The sequence below is a fragment of the Limulus polyphemus genome, unplaced genomic scaffold, assembly GCF_000517525.1.
Source record: "Limulus polyphemus unplaced genomic scaffold, Limulus_polyphemus-2.1.2 Scaffold234, whole genome shotgun sequence".
Taxonomy (NCBI): domain Eukaryota; kingdom Metazoa; phylum Arthropoda; class Merostomata; order Xiphosura; family Limulidae; genus Limulus; species Limulus polyphemus.
The window spans coordinates 115,795-133,975 of NW_013665844.1; the positions used below are offsets into that span (position 1 = coordinate 115,795).

At 29.7% G+C, this 18,181-nt stretch overlaps 2 protein-coding genes across 2 annotated transcripts in view; one reads left to right on the plus strand and one right to left on the minus strand.

The window, feature by feature from the left end:
- Positions 1-7,750, plus strand: part of LOC106478627 (selT-like protein) — a 24,069-nt gene extending 16,319 nt beyond the window's left edge. The window contains 1 exon segment of the mRNA XM_013939183.2: positions 5,711-7,750. Coding sequence (XP_013794637.1) covers positions 5,711-5,829 — 119 coding nt within the window. The 3' untranslated portion in view covers positions 5,830-7,750.
- A 2,085-nt stretch (positions 7,751-9,835) lies between these two features.
- LOC106478628 (ras-related C3 botulinum toxin substrate 1-like) overlaps positions 9,836-18,181 on the minus strand; it is a 23,435-nt gene continuing 15,089 nt past the window's right edge. The window contains exon 6 of the mRNA XM_013939184.2: positions 9,836-14,479. Coding sequence (XP_013794638.1) covers positions 14,402-14,479 — 78 coding nt within the window. The 3' untranslated portion in view covers positions 9,836-14,401. The remainder of the gene's footprint in view (positions 14,480-18,181) is intronic.

Consider the following 18,181-nt stretch of genomic DNA (forward strand, 5'->3'; position numbering starts at 1 on the left):
AACCTTCTTGCAAAAAGTATTGTCTAAACTCTTTCTCACGATTTCTGTACCAGTAAAATGATGTCCATGAGAAAGTAAGTTCCTAGCCTGAATTCTGAACCTCAAAATCTCTGAAGAATCCTTTGGAAGGTCCAAATCATTAAGTTAACCTTGTGTGAAAAGTTGTGGTTCATCAGACATTTCATTGAAAACAATCCCTATCATCATTTCTATTGACATAAGATTCAGAAGAAACTCTATCAAGAGTCTCTGGTGGAGTAGGTCCATGAGCAGATTGAAGGTTTGGAATAAGAAATTTCCTTTTTATTTTGAGTATTGTAGCCTTGCATGTTAAATGAGCAAATTTAGCAGTCATCTCCATGGTTTCTGGCTCATGCCAGTGCATTGGAATTTCATTGTCTCAACTCTTCGATGCAAACTTTGTGTGGAGCCCATGATTTGTCTTAGTCCCCAAGTTTTATTCCAAAATATACATAATATGCTTTTTTGACAAATTCTGTAATATTTTGCCTTTGTTTTGTTATAGCACACAACCTCATGTTGCCATAGCAACACACAAACAAATACTATCCAGAAATGACAAGTCACGTGGCCTGTTAACCGTTTATATACTAACAGTGTGTTTCTCGGTGGTTTTAGAATGGTTGATAATACTTTCATGTCACGATTGTTCTAGAGAAATCTATAGCCAGAATTGTCAACATTTTAAGCTTAACAAAATTGGACCCGATTTCAATGAAAATGATTCTCTTATGTATCACTTCTTTTTGAAAAATCTGTGCATGATGGAGAAAAATGGATATCATTTTCAGATTCAGCATATACTATATACTAACAGTGTGTTTCTCGGTGGTTTTAGAATGGTTGATAAGACTTTCATGTCTCAATTGTTCTAGAGAAATCTATAGCCAGTGGTTGTCAACATTTTAAGCTTAACAAAATGGGACCTGATTTCAATGAAAATGATTCTCTTATGTATCACTTCTTTTTGAAAAATCTGTGCATGATGGAGAAAAATGGATATCATTTTCAGATTCAGCATACAAGAACTACTGTAGAACATATAAAAATTTCAAGACAATAAAACCATCGAAGGCCTGTGTAAATTATTCATTACCCTGACTTACTAGGAAAGTAACTTAGAGTAATTGATTATCTCATGGTTATTTTCACTGACCATGTTTATTGAGTATGTATTCATATTTTTATCTGTCTCTACAGGTTGTCATGAATTGCTTCAATCTTAAATATCTTGAAGATATACTGTTTAATATGACCAAGCTGTAATAATGTGTTATATTTTTAACTTTTTAAGGAATAAATTGATAATTTATAGTTAATTATTTATATTATCAAATCACAAGAATAATAATTAGAGATTTCTTAGTAGAATTTGGCTTAATTCATTGATTTGAAATGTTGATAATCTGTAAGCCAAAAATAGTTTTCTCTATTAACTGGTGCTAGCTTCACAAATCAACTGGAAAATCACAGTTAATTAACTTGATGCACTTGTACTAATGATATAAGTTAAAACTTTTTTATCATGTTAGGTGATTTACTAGAAATTTGTAAGTCTGCTTAGAGTTTTTTTATTGTTAGTCATGTTATAGGATTCTTCATAAGATTTCAGAAATGGGGTGAAAATACTCTTGGGTGTCAAATTTTAAAGGTGTAGCCTTTAACCCTGATGGTGAATGCCTATATGATTATAAAGTGTTAAAATTAATGACTCTTCCAACCCCTGTAACAAATACACTGTACCTCCATATCATATGATGCTCTGTTAGTTTGGGATCTGTTCAGTGAGTGTATTGATACTTGCAACTTTGTGATGAGTAATGAAAATTTAAATTGTTGTCTATGACATTGTGATGTACTCTGAAGAATACTCTCTTTGAAATTGGTAAAAGCCATTAATTAAAAGTAAGTGTATGTGATTGTTATGTAATAATTACAAGTCTAAGTATGCATCCTTTAGGTAACAACTAGGCTGATTGCTAGTTATCATTCATCTCTTAAGGTGCAATAAGCAATAGTTCAAGACCTGTTATTGACCACAACACCTTCAAAGCAAGCTGCTTGACAATCTGATTAGTCATGTTTCTTTTAATTGTTGGCCCAGCATGGCCAGGTGGTTAGGGAGCTCGACTCCCAATCTGCGGGTCGTGGGTTCGAATCCCCGTCCCACCAAACATGCTTGCACTTTCAGCCATGGTGCATTATAATGTGATGGTCAATCCCACTATTCATTGGTAAAAGAGTAGCCCAAGAGTTGGTGGTGGGTGGTGATGACTAGCTGCCTTCCCTCTAGTCTTACACTGCTAAATTAGGGATGGGTAGCGCAGATAGCCCTCGTGTAGCTTTGCACGCAATTCAAAACAAACAAACAAACAAAACAATACTTTAATTGCAAACTGATCATGCTTGACCAATTAACAGCTCATCTTCTTGACAGTTCACCCACAAATATGTAAAACTCAATCTGAGAGCATTCTCTCATTTCATTGATAGTTGTGTGACTGAGATGTCTGCACAGACAGGAAACCTTGTGACATGCATGAGCTCAGCTATTGTTTACATGAGTCAAACCAATTTGTAATATATACTGTGTACGTGTACCTAACACCTGCCCTAAAATGTAAATTTGTTTGATATTGGCGATTACTCAAAGTCAGTAAGAGCATTGAAAATCACTAAAATTAATGCATTTTTTTTTACATTTGTAATGCATGAGTCAAAATTTCTTTACTTGTATGATATTATTTTTTATGTGTGAACTCAGAAAGCTGTGCATGAAGTACTTGGAGTTCCGTGTTATTGAGAACCCAGTGTTATTACTAAATTGTTTGAAGGTTGAACTAGTAAATGTTAATGTACAAAACAGCAGACCTATAAGGTTTCAAAATTTATGAGCTCACCTAAATATAGTAAAATTTCAGGATATTTTCTTGAAGAATAAACATTTCATATGATAAATGTCCTGATTTTTAGTTGAAATGCTTTTCAGTTTTTCTCTTTTTGCATGTGTTAGTGAAAGTTTGCAGGCTGCTATAAAAATTCCAACATATGTATATAGGATATGCAGTACTTGTGTTGAACAAATCTCTAATCTAGTGATAAAGAATAATATATTTTGTCACTATGATTTATAACATTTTCTTTGCCCGTACAAAACAAGAAATATGTTATATAAAGAAGAGGGAATCATGCCTAGTACTGCTGAGAGCCATTTCTTGCAATACTTAACATGTTATAATATTCATGTGACTAATTACGTACTACTTTAGGTAAATTGTATTCTGTTTCTTAAAGTGAATTTTACAATTCATCAGCAGCTATGCACATATAAAATTTGCACATTTTCATTACAGGTAATGAGTTAACTTGAAACTTGATATTGTATAATACACATAGAATATGTGGTTTAAATCAGTGTTAAACATCATTACTAAAGCAGTTGGTAAAAGATTTTCATAGCAAGAAGGTATATTGAATGTGTGTATTTTATAGTTAGTAGAGAGTATTATAGTTTTTGTTACATAATTTGACAGTAGACATGTTGGTCTTTTTTGCAGAATAAACTTGCTGGTCTGAGCTTAGTAATGCAACAAGTAGTGTTTTAACTACTAGATATTCTCACACTAGTTTCATAAGGTGGTTAGCACTAATGGGCTATTTGTACATCTTAAAAAGTAGCAGATGCCGGTGAACAGGGAGAGGTGTTTCTAGGATTTTATATTGAGGGGGGATAAAGAGTTAGTACGTGGGGAAAGAAAAATGATATCAGTGAGAGTCACAATATAGATAATTCAAAAAGCTTAAAAGGCTATATGGATAGGCTGCTGGGGAAGAAGCAGAACTCACCAATGGGGTGGTCTGCCCCCCCCCCCCCATCCTGATTGACATGACCCTGTGAATAGATTCTTTGTTAACCCCTGAATGAGAGAGTGTCAAAATGTACATATCACAACTTCTTACAGAGTTACATTCAGCATTTAATTACATTACTTTATCATCAATGTATATTAATAAACTTGGCATTAAAACATAGTTAATAAGTCCAATTTTAATATTTATAACTTTTAATTTGTTAATTTGATAAGCAAATATTTAAATAAGTCTTCAGTTTTCACTTGTTAAAATGTAACACTTTTTTGCTTCAGCTTGCCCACTTTTGATTTTTTCATCACCCCTGTATAATGTCCTGAGTTGAACGTAAATTAAATATTTATAATATAGATATTAATAAGGTATAATCTAATCTTGTAGCCTCTATTCTTCTTTGTTTACAAATGTATAAACAAAAAGTAAAAATCCACTTGCCACCCACTGCTGTCATATTCTTTCTTTCACAAAATGTTAATAATTCTCTCTGACATTTGATCTTGGATTATTTATAATCAATAGAAAGAAGATTTTAATTTATTGATTTCCATACAAGGCTAATTCATTCTCATGAGCATTTGAATTATTCAGCCTGCAGGTTCATTGTTACTATTATTGAGTTCACATCAACCATGTAAGTGAATTATTTTAAGGCACTTATACCATAGTTAGAAAGTCTATTAAATTTTAATAGTTATAGAGCATTATATGCTTTATGTGGGTTATTATTTTGTGTTCTTTATTGCATATTTGAAATAATTAAAAAATATTTTTTGTACTGCTACCATCGTTATAAAAAGTAGGGTTAAGTTTCGTCATTTGGCCGAGTGCAAAAAAACAAGAGGCTAGACGTAAGTACTAAATTTCTTTTTATGTATATTTTCTATTTATTGTTATACAAGTACCTTAAATGTAAAATATAGAAATTTATTAGGTTAGATAACGAAACACAACTGAAAAGAAGTTGAATAAAATTTCTTAGCAACGTCTGTCTGCATGGAAGCTGCATGTGCTTATATAGTTCAATATCATAACTTGAGCTACATGTTTCTTACAGATTGTTATATTGGTTTAGTAGTTAAAAACAGTTCAAAAATCAATAAAACTAAATAAAAACAGATGTAAACTGTTATGAGTCTGAGGCTGTTTAGGATAAATATAATTTTCTATTACAGTCAATCTAGAAAGCAAAAATGGTAATTTAGATTTATTTCCATTTTTATGTTGTTGTTCTTGTAGCTACAAGGTCTGTTACATGAACCAAGTCCATATAGTGTAGGGGTAGAGAAAGTAAGAGATAAAATATAAAGTTTTACTGAAAAAAAACTTGATATTCATTTAGGTGGCTCCAGAGGTTATGCAAATGAAATCTGAAGAAAATAAAATGAAAATAAGTATTTTTAATCAAAATACAACTTAAAAATCTGATTTCGTGTATGAAAGGCTTGTGATGTTTTGTAAATATAGACTTACTATATTAAAAGTTATAGCATGTATTTTTATGGTTATCTGTTGGTTGTAAGGTTGGTCAAAATGACCAAGTCCCCATATGTAAAGTTAAATTTCCAGTACTTGTTTCATTAAAAGTAAGACCCAGTAAAAGAAAGCAAATCAGTATTTTTTAACACTCATTTTAAAACTAAGGTTCTTGTGGTATTTGAAAAGTGCAAATGATGAAACAATTATTTTTATGGGCTTTCAGTGCATAACTCTGTGTGTTGGGAGTAAGTGGGTGTGCTATGTTTCCAATCAAGATAGAATAGTAAACAAATATATGGGAAATATGAATTTTGTTAGTGATTATCACTAATTTTATTTTTAGATGTGCCTGTATGGTCCAAGCTAGAAAGTGGTCGAATTCCTTCACCTCCAGAGTTGTTCCAGATCATTGATAACCACGTGTTGTTGAAATCACCAGATGTCTCAGGATTAAACATGTAGCTTTTGCTTTGAAACTGATATTACAGGTTATACTAGTAGGAGTTGTACATACAGTATTTGGTAGAAAGTTCAACAGAAATATTTTACTTTTATGTGCAAAGAGATATCTCCATTTGAAAGAAAAGAATATGCATAAAAATGTCATAGAATGAGAACAGAGTATATTAGTTATGTCTAAAAGAAAGGACTTGTATATAAGCAAATGTTTTTCGAAAAAATGAAATTCAAATTTGTTTGAGTTCAGGTAACATGTTTTTGGAAAATAGGTAATCAGATTCATATGCAGTTTAGTTTCTAGAAAGTGATAAATCTTAAAATTTAGCTGATTGTGATCATGGGATATATTCAGTTTGTTTATAATGTATGTTATGGTTGTAGAGTCATAGTGATAATGAAATAAGTTAAAATTAGAATATTGTCTTAGTATCTTAACTTTTTTGACCCACTAGAGCAAACTTTCTAACCTTTCATACATATGTTTTCATAATCAAAACTTGTTAATAGACTTTGCTGGTGATTAAAAGCTTGCCCAAATAAGTATGGGATTAAACCATTGTAGTCAAAATACTTGTTTTCAATGATTTAATTAACATCTGTAACCCAGTAGTAGACTTAGACATAATATTTCATTACTTTTATTAAGTCTAAAGCGTTTATTTCCTGTTTGTCTACTTAGGCATTGTATAGTTAATAACATTCATAATATTGTTTTCTCATCAAATCTGAGCATGTTTTGTAACACACACACACACACACACACACACAGTTAAATGAGAAGTGGATTGGAGTAGTTTAACACTATATAACTACACTATGATACAAAAGCTTTGAACAAAATTTCAAATAATTTGTAAAAGCTTAATGTTTATAGTACTTGTAGCATTATGTATATGTATGCAGTATTTTTTGTTAAACAATACAAAGAGATTTAGAAAGTAGTCAGAAATAATATATTGTGAATTATTGCTTGATCACTAAACTAGATATTGGTTTTTATGCATCACATAGCCAGCAGTTCTAAAGAAAAAGAATTATTTGAAGTTTTTAAGATATAAACTAATGACTAGAAATGTTATACATTAAAGATATATGCATGTTTATATGCATTTGGTTAACAGTGTGATATTTAGTCACGTATTACACAACCTTTTGTGCACTAATGCAACTATAGAAAAATATTTAAATTCTATAAATTTTAGAACTACATTCAAATCAGAAATGAACTTAAAAATTATATATATATTGGGATTTTATCAGTTATGTAAATTAAAAATTACTACAAGTATCTACATTTTTTCCCTAGAGAATTTATCTTAATTACATATGAAACATGACGCAAAACTGAATTCACCAAGCAGTAACTTGCATCTTTGCTAAATTATCAAACCTTAAGAAAATTGAATAACCATGCTTCATTGTTACCAAGTTAGTTGAAAATTAGACATTTTGTGAAGTGTAACATACCTATAAATATATCCATTATATGTGAAGTGATTCCATAATGTTAGCCTATTATTTGTGTTGAATTCATGTTGTATTGAATAATTGTATTTCTAGTTTGATGTTTTGTGGAATGTTATTCATCTGTGGAGTATTATATGAAGGCTCAAACACAAAGCAGATCTTCTGCTAGTTTGAGCTGGAAGTTTCTTCCTCAACAGATGTTTGCCTCTTAATTCAAAACATTTTAACAAAAGAGTAAGCTGTCTGTTTGGCTGTACGGTCTGTAAATGCAACTTTTATGTTTAAATAAAGAAGTATTAATTTGATTTCATTCACTAAAGTCATGTAAAACGTGTTTTAAGGAATTATTACGAAGGTTTGAAGTAAAATTGTAATAAAAGGATATTCTTGGGATTCAAAAACTAAACTGAGTTTTAAAATAATCAAGTTTGAAAGAAATAAAATTACCTACAAATAAGTTTCTTGTTTGACTGATTTAAAACTAAAGCTACAAAAATGGCAACACAAAAGAACTAGTATTCTTTAGCATATTGATATCTGCAACAAATAGTTTGTTCAGTTAATTTTTATTTCAAGTAGGTGCAGATCTTTTGAAATAAGTTGTGAAAAAGATTTAAATTAAGGAAACTTAGGAAAAGACTTGAATAGTTTATTTTTATCTCAATTTTTGAAATTGCATATGAAAAAAATGGTAATATTGTAAGAAATTGTAAAACATACTTTTAATTGAAAATAACTAATTGCATTGATTGCACAAAATCTGTTTTCTATCACTAGGGGAGGCAGTAATTCAGTGATGATTGGGTAGGCCAGCATTTATAACATTTTAAGGTTAATGAAAATGTATTTGATTTAGACACCAAATAGCACTATGGGTTGAATGTGCTTAAAACTTGTACTTCTCAAATAGAGGTTAAGTGTCGAGTATGTTATGTTAAAACGATTTTGGAGCCTCAACATGTCTGGTCGTGCTGTATATGATGATTGTGCATCTTGACAGTAGCCCTACAGTATAGTTTCTATTGCAAAAGGCTCTGTTGTATGACTGTCAAGTCCAAAGCATACACTGCTACTCCCTGGGGGAGTTAAACAATAATTCATCTAGTTTACAAGGATGACAGCTTCCCAATGCCCATTTCAACAGTTCAATTGCACATAAATCCATAAGCACAGCATCTAGTGACTTGACTGGTAGTCTTCTTATGGAATAGCATAAATACCCATTTTATTCTCTAGCTGCTTTAGGTATGTATGTTGTGAAAGTAGCTATTGTCACATTTCTAGATCTTTCTTGATTATGCTGTGTACTGTTACCTGCAAGATGTGTTCATGGATTCGCACTTGATGCAAAATGCCACACTGCTTACCAAAGCTGAGGTACAAGTTTTTGCAGGTCTCTTTCTTAATGGTCCTGGTGATCTAAGTTGATTCATATTCCTTTGAGGGGACAATTAATATTATTTAATAACACTGGTTTTGTCTTGTAATAGCTGTAATATTACAAGTTTCAATATCATTTTTTGTACAGTACATATGGAATAAGAATCACTTACTTTATTATAATAGGTCGAAAGAGAAAAGCTCAAATAACTGAAGAAGCTTATTTTAGTTACGATGTTTAATGCACAAAAACTATAAATGTAAGCAACAAAAGCATATTTCAACGTCTTAAAGGAATACAACTACAATCTAAAATTACTGAAAATGTTGTAGATATTCACTATTACTTAAATTTTCAAAATTGTACATGTCTATTACAAATGAGAAGTGTGTGTGTGTGTGTGTATATATATAATTTATTACTATTAAAGCATGCACTTTAAAACACTTTAACACATGTGTATCTATTTAGAAGACATTACGTTGAATGTACCAAAAGCATATCACATTAAAATCTAAAGGAGGTTAATGATAAGCAATCTTTTACTTACTTAGCTAGTATTTTAAAGATGCAAAGATACAGAAGTAAATTGAAAAGATTTTAGGGTAATTTTGTAATCAACTTTACAGATTCTGAACTAAACTTTTAATAACCTAAGCTCAAAAAATACATTTCTTTCAAATCCATAAACTTAAATGATGACCATTGTGATCGGAATTGTATGGGGAGAATGAATAGCAGCATCACAGCAAGCCCAAATGGCATGCAAGTTACCAAAATGGTCAAGAGAAATTGACTCCTACTGGCTGATTGTATGTGTGAAAATGTTTTATGTTAAACATATTGACCACAGTTTTATATTAATAAAAAGTTCTTTCACTTTCACACATTTTTTTCACATAATCTTTATGGTGCAAATACAAGTTAACCTTAAGTAAATCTAACTTTATACTTAAGTCTTCTTTTTCTTTTACTGATAATGTAAAATGTTGTTTCACATTTTTATTCCTTATTTTCAAACCAAACTACTTTTTTCATAAAGACAGAGTAACATTTGCACTCAAGATGAATTACCCATTAAAATATGTTGGTACGTAGAACTGAAAAGGGTTTCATGACTTGGATAATGTGGAAAACAGTATTAGCTTCATAACAACAAAAGAACTGAATACAAAATTTTATTTGGTGTTTTCTGTTATACCAAATGTTAGCCAACATAGTTTATATAAATACAAGAACCAGTACACTAAAAAGTATTACAAAAAAGCTGCCACACACAGAATTCTCTAAATCAAGAATAAATAAAATTCTTACTTGCAAAGAAACTAGAAAACTAACAATAAGTTGGAAAATGTATATTACTACTGAATCATAAAAAAAGGAACCATCATTAATATAATCTCAAGTAGTGAAAAAAATATAGTGCTTAGTGCTCTTCTAAGCCAAAAATATGGCAGAAATTTAAATTTTCATTTAAATGTACTTCTGTAGGAGTTATTTAAAGATAGCAGTGCTTATTATGCAAGGATTAAATAGTGCCCTACATTACACATATCAGCAGGTTGCATTCTCAAAAAAGGTTTTAAAGCATATTTATAATGAGCAATTCTTTATTATTTTGACTAGATCTGGGCAGTAGAGTAAATTGTGCTAGAAAACAATTTAAGTAAATTTTGGCAAGAAATACAAATATAAGTACATATTACAATCTTGATAAAGAAATAGTACTATGCTCCTCTAAAGTGTCTTCATTCTTTCTTTTTTCATTACATCAAGTGATCCTTCACGAAAAACTAATACTGAGAATTCACAAAAACCTGCATCATATAGAAAGTTTTCATTAATTATTATTTATGTGCTGTTTTGTAACAAAAGCTACGATAAAAGCCAAAATCAACCTAAATATTAGGAAAAATAAATAAATGTGCAATAGTAACTTTTACATTCATGGTTAAATTATTTTAATATAAACATATAAAAACTTTATTTACTTCAAGAACTGAATAGGTTTTAACAAATACTTAATATTTTTTTCTTTTAATTTTCAGAAGATTTATTATTCATTAAAGTTACAAATGGTATATTAAGAATCCCTATGCTTTTCTTTTTAAAGAACATACATTGTGCCTTATAAAGCAACATTCCAAACTTACTATCAGATATATAACCTCATAAGGTCTTTAAAAAAGGAAATTCATGAACTTGACTGCCATCATTGCAAAAAAGGTCACTTCTTAACAGGTGAAACATATATCATGTAATACCAATTACAACAAACTGATGAAAAAGCAACTTATACAATAGGAAAGATACCAACTTCATTAAGGCATAGGTTTATATCATTCTAGTCTATGTTCCACGACATCTACTTCACCATGTACATTTATGTATATATATATATATGAAGGCTTTTTAGTGCAATAAAATACATATATATATATTATCATTTCCACTTTTTCTATGCATATAAACAGCATTCTTTTTAGCACTTTTATATTATGCTTACTAAGTAATTCTAACATTTACAAATGTATTATTAGGATGTTAGAAATGTATAAAATATAAACTGGTTAATACCGTTAGCTGGCATTATTTTATCCAGAAAGCAAAATAGTGGTTTCAGTTTGAAATGATACTTTTTGGGGTTGAAAATTACATCAAAACTATTGTTTTATAGTTGTGAGTTCTATTTTTAACAGAGTAGAAACCTCCACCTATAACATTTATTCCAAAGTATTTGTGAGATTGCTGGTAAACTTTTATATTTTGGATCTGAAATTAAACATTCTTATTTATTATGTTTCTGTTCTAACATATCTCAACTTTACAGATTATGTAAAGGCTTTATAAAGAAACTGTTTCACACATAACATTAGCCATAACTTCTATCACCACAAGATGTTAGTAATATTAAAGCTTTAGCAACATTTTAAGTGTGAAAATAAAAATAATGATAAATTGTTTTCTGTATGGCACATATGACCAATTTCATTTTTAAATGAACAGAATAACAGCATATTATTTAGCAAGTCTGCAATACTTTATAAGCAATAAATTATTAACTTGCCTATTTAAGTGTTGAAAACGCAAGTACATTATGAACTTGTCTTAATAGTTAAGTACTAATACAGACAAAAAGGAAAAATACTAAAATTAAAAATGAGCATTAAGAATTAAAATCACATTTTTAAGACTTCACAAATAGTCAAATATATCTATATATATATATAAAAGGGACACTACCAACTCAGATTTGCCACAGAAAAAATCACTGTACCACTCACTGCATAGTGGACAATAGTCACACAGTTTCCAAAATAACTAAATATTATCATGATAAAATCCAAACCTACTAAAATAATTTCATTTATAGATTGTTTTATCATTAATGAGAACTCCAAACTTTTATTAACAAATTTTCTAATATATTAATTATTTATTTATTGTTTTTGATAAATGACGCAAATGATATGATGCAGTGAACTCACAAACTAGCAACAAGTAAATGACTACAAAAATGTTGTATTGCAAACTAAGAAAAAACATTACACAGTTTAATTTTCATGTATTCTTGAAATTCCTTTGTTGTTAAAGTCAAACTTGGCATTAAAGTGTCAAAAGGAAGTCATTAAAGCAGTCAACCAAGAAGAATCATTATTAATGGTTTACTCTGAAGCATAAAGAGCATTTTCAAAATGTGTTTCACAAAAAGAATTTGAATATCTGCTCCTTTGTGGTTAATTAAAAGAATAACACCAATTACAAGCAAATAATATTAATGAAAGCTACCGTAAAAGACTACCATTAGTTACAATCCTTTTTGTTTAGAATTATATTCATAGTTAAAAATATAAATTGTGAAAAACAAAAAAGCTTAATCCTACATCTTATCACTCATGAAAGGAGAGTTTTAAGAAAAATGGCTGAAATGTAACTTGGCTAACATGTTATGAAAAGGTAACATCCAAGTATTTGATTTTTTTAGATTATGGCACCTACAAATTACCAGATCCATTAAGACATAATGAAATGTAGGCTATTTATAAAGGTACAAAATCTGGTTTTGTTTCCATGTGAAAGTTATACCAATAGTAATAGTTTTAAAATGGGATAAGATCATAGTAACCAGCAAGCAAAAATAGACCATGACACTCAACAAGCCTTACATCTGTGCAGATAGTTATTTTCTTATAACTATAATCTTATGAAAGTGCAATTCTGCCCATTGCACCATATTTTTTTGATTCATTATTTTGACTTTTGACATGCAAGTGATATTCATGAATTTATTAGTCTTAAAGTCGGTTCCTCATCATGAAACTTAAGTGACACTACCTTGATATATCAGATTGTTAAATATTAAGTCCTTTTGGGTATTAACTGTATACTCTCTGCCAAAATTATATTATTTATAATATATTTTTAAATATTGGCTATAATTACCTTTTGAAGAAAAAAAAAACGTTCTGGTTAAATACACAACATAAAACACCCTTTTAAACAAAATGATTCTTATTTCTTTGACTAAAATTCAGCATATATAATACTGTAGGTTTATTTAACCCATAAAGTACTTAAAATTCCTTGTCTGTTCCTAAAATATTCAACACCTACAGTTCAATGTCTTATGAAACATCCAAACCTTACAGTTCCAGGTATTTATCTAAAATACTTAACACTTAATCTGATACCCTCTTCTAAAACACTCAACTTTTACACATCCTCATCTTCTGAAAAAATTAATTACACTTGCTTATCCTACAAATAACAATAATACCATTGTCAGTATATTAATTTTGTTTACAATTTGATTTTGAAGTTGGTGTTGACTTATGTTTTTAATTTTTTCTTACTAAAGTATTTTTGTAAATGAATGCAATGAAGTGTTTGGTGTACAATTAAGTACAACCTTAAAAATTAATTATTCAAATGACTAGGGAAAATATAAAACAGAAAGCTGAGTTTGTCCTAGATCTGAATACATAATTTTTCAGGCAACTGACAAGAGGTCACAAAAAGAATTTATACAGAAAAACAAACATTTTAGGAACATTATACAATACTATATTGTTTACAAAAGTATCAACAAATACAAAATCTACCTCAACTAACTGTATGTCCACAATTAAGTATTTTTGGTAAAGAAAGTTACTGAACGTTTTGCAAACAGACTGAAAAATACTTGGAAACACAAAAGAGCACTGCCATTTGGAATTCCCTCTAATTTTTGTAGTAAAGCAAACATCATAACTTGTCCATTCGCTAACTGCAAGGTAAACTATAGCAATCTCCTTTAAAAGGCTACCACATTGCAAAACAATGCATTATACTGTCAACTATTAGTTTCATGTTAATTACTTAAAAACTGAATTAACGTAAAATCACTTACATTAAAGTTATTTGTCAAAAACAATCAAGGAATAAAAAGACAAAACAGTTTTTCTTACATCTTGATTTGGCTCTGCAACACATCATTTTTTACATATTGCTTAACTTACACCTACATTCTACTAAAGTACATAAAATTAAGAGGTAACTCTAAAGAAGCTGTTTCACAATTTGGTATCTTTTGTTTTGAGATTGTCCAATTTTTGAAGTTCAATGTTTAAGCTTAATTTGTTTACACATATATATCAGATTTCACAAGCTGATGCAGGCACTGATTTACCAGTTGTTTAGACTTCTGGACGACATGGCTCACTGCAACATGCAAAACAAAAACTTAAATCACACAAACTTGCATTTTCTTTGCCGTCTCTTCTGGGGTTCTGGTCGTAATACAGCCCGCACAGCTTCGTCAAAAACCTAAAAATATGTATATACAATATTCTTAAATTACATTATAAAACATTTTTCTCATTTTCTAACACAAGTTTTCTTTAAAACAAATACAAAAAAGTCTAAACTGAAGAGTATTCTTGCTGATTTCAGTAAAATAAAAAAACTGTTATCTTTATTTGTTTAATATATGGGAAAAGACAAATCAGACACAAAGAAATTCAACTAAAAGGTGAATTAACCTGAGCTTTACTTCAGGCATCTAACTAATCTGCTAATAGTGGAGAAATTCTCTGTCTATGGTCACTTTTAATAAGGTATTTAAGTAAACAAATAATCCAAGAGGTTAACCTAGTGCTCGAAATTAAAGCTGGCAAATTGTTGGTTAGTGTTGTAGTTTTGCTATTAAATCTCTGGGAAATTAGTGTTATTTGCTAATCAATTATCTGACAGCCCCATTAATTGATTTTGTTCAATTAATTCATTAGTATAATATTATTCACACCATGTTACATACAAGCAAAAGAAAAAAAAAAGTTGGTGATAGGTGCTGCCAGCCAATTGTCATCTAGCCTCCATCTAGTCAGCAGTACAAAATTAATGACAGAGGCATCTAGCCTTACTGGTTTCATCATAATAAACACAGATCAATGGCAAAGGCAATCAAACCCAAGACCCTTGAATTATGAGCTCACCCTGAATCACCAAAGACGAACAAACCTGAAGTAGAGAAAAAATAACTTCTAATGTTAAAGTTAGGCAGAGCATAGAAACCCCATTATGTAACTTTGCATTTAACAACAAACAAATAGCAATATCATAATTAGTTCAATAGTTGGAATAATTGGAAACTAATTCTAGTTAGTTGATCATTTTCATTCCAATTGAAAAACTAATTTTTATTAGTTGATTATATTTGTGACAATCAATTTAACCATAATAACTTCAATAAAGTGATTGTTAGAAAAGTTGAAAACAATAATAACCAGAAATACTAATTTCAATTACGCAATTAGTTTACATGACACTAATCGATGATATTGAATAATCGATTAAATTGCCCAGTTCTAGAAGGCACTGGATAAAATTGCTAGTACACATCTCAGAAAGAAGATTTGCAGGTTCTTACTGTCATGTATCGATATACCAGTGATATATGCATTTCAGTCATTTATGTTATAAGGTTCTGAATACAGAAGGTTAACATAATTGTGATTAACAAGACTGTGTCATTTGCCAATGCCATGTCAGTTGAGAAACCCCCATTTGAGCTGTATGACATATTCACACAAAGTATCAGGATATAGGGATAGTGAGACTGCAATTTCAACTGATTTGATTGGTTACCAAGGCAATTATAATGTTGGCCAGCTAGCTAGATTCACACCAGCTATCCTCTGCAGTGCAGTTTTGCTGGCAGCAAGGTTAGAAATATTATGCTCAAGTGGTTGTTCACTGGACATAATAATAACATAAATAAAAATACAAATTACATAAACTGTAGACAATGTTTTCCACATTCCTCTTAGTTTCTCCATGATGAACACAAATGTTAAGCCTATTGGCTTTTAATGTCTCGCCAGTTTTCAGCCTTTTAACTTTAAATAATATAACTTTTTTTAGTAGAGGGTGGTCATCAGGGCACACTTAAAAATATTTTTAGTTTACTGAATCTGACTGTCCAAAGAAGTTGGGTAGGTAGGTAGCTCCCCCATTTTTCTTACTTTAAGTATTATCTATAATTTATTTTAGGAGAATGTACATAGAATTAAGACTCAACGCAATGATAGAAAGGACATATTTTAATGAATAACTGTTCAATCCATTGAAACCACAAATAACAAGAGCACGCAACTTTAAACAATATATAGCCAAAAATATCCTGCTTTGAGCAGGCACTCTATGAGATAATCTTTGTTGACTTCAGTTTTATGTTGGAAGAGCAGAAATAAAAACATCACTAGCTTTATGCCAATCTTGGAAATAGTTATCTCTACACATTATGTAAAATTACAAGCAATATAATACAAGATACTTATAATATTTGTAGTACTTTTGGTGAAAAAACACCCTACGAAATGTGTCAACGGAGTATATCAGTAAAAGCTGTTTTTCAAATAATCTGCTCATTCTATATCTACATATACATATACTGAAAGGAATATTCAGAGACTTTTCACATACTGTAAGTGATGCTTCATCAGATAGTCTTGGGGAAAATTAATATTAACACAGATTTGAGATTAAAAATAAACCACTGTCAAAGATTATTCACATTATAGTTACTTTTGGAATTTTGATCAAAAGATTTTAAAGATGGTACTGCTAAATACAAAATTTGTGGAGAAATAAAGGAATTTCCCAGTGGTTGAACAAGCAGCATGTGTTTACCTACTACTTGTAGCTCCCTTTTGTTGTTTTTTTAAGTTTTTTTTAAATAAAAAGCTTTACTCATTCTTCAAGTTTGTTACAAAACCTTGTTGTGGCACTTAAAAATAAACTAGTTAGTTGAAGTACAAGTAAACATTAATTTGATATTGTGTTGCACAAACAAACCTTATACAAGAGTTCGATGTTTTATTCTTATGTAAAGTTTGTTTTTACACATAAAAGAACTCGCACCTTCAAAGAAAACTTTAAAATCAGTATTTTCTTTAATTATCCTAACTTTAAGTCTTTTATTTCTTTTTAAGTTTAATATTAGCTCTGTTATTCATAGAAAGTAGTGACTTTTTATACAGCTGCACAATTAACTCGATATTGTCAATTACTTATGAGCATTAATTACTTCAATTTGTGTCACATGAAATAACTGATTAATCAAAACACTGATATTCTAATTTCTCAGTATTCTTTTCAGTTAATTCAAGACTGTTAAGCATAATGGACTAGTGTCATGATTACAATAATAATCAACTAAACAAAATTAGCATTCCCAATTATTAGTATTTTCAATTATTCCAACTATCCAAGTCTCATATGATGATAATACGTTAGTTGAATGTATTCAATTAATAAGCAAGACAAATAATTGACTAGCAAATTCACCAACTGCCCAGCTTTAGTGAATAACAAGTAAGCATCTTGGCAGTATTAATCAACAAGTTTAGAAAATTGATTTCTAGACAAATTGATTATTAAAAACTTTGGGTTCAATTTTTTTTTCATGTCAGTCTCAATCAAGTAAAGAAATTATATTCTTATTTTAGCCTAAGCAGTGTGTACCATAGATCTTTTTGATCAAGGCACTTGGAGCACAAACAGTTAATACTAATATCTGATCAGAACTAGCAATGTACTTACAGCAAAAGTAGAAATCAACCAGACAATTAGTATAGCTAATTAAGTATACTTTTCTTACACTCTACTTACATAGAATAGAATACATTGTTTCATGAGTTAGGTACCCTCATCATTTATGACATTTTCAGGTATAATCCCAATAATATATCATGAGGTTCAGCCACATTAGGTATTTTTAAGTTAGTCCTAAATATTAAGCTGACAAAGCAAAATAATCTCTATAATCAAAATATAATAATAAAAAATAAAATGTTAAAGTAATGACATTCAATATAATAAATAGTATAACCAACACCATTAATGAAAGTAACTAAATGAATAATATAATATACCTTTCTTAGGAAACAAAAACACTAGCTTCTTGCTTGAATTACTGTTGTACAAGTAAATATCTTTGAAAAACATAGCTGAGTATAACATGCCTAT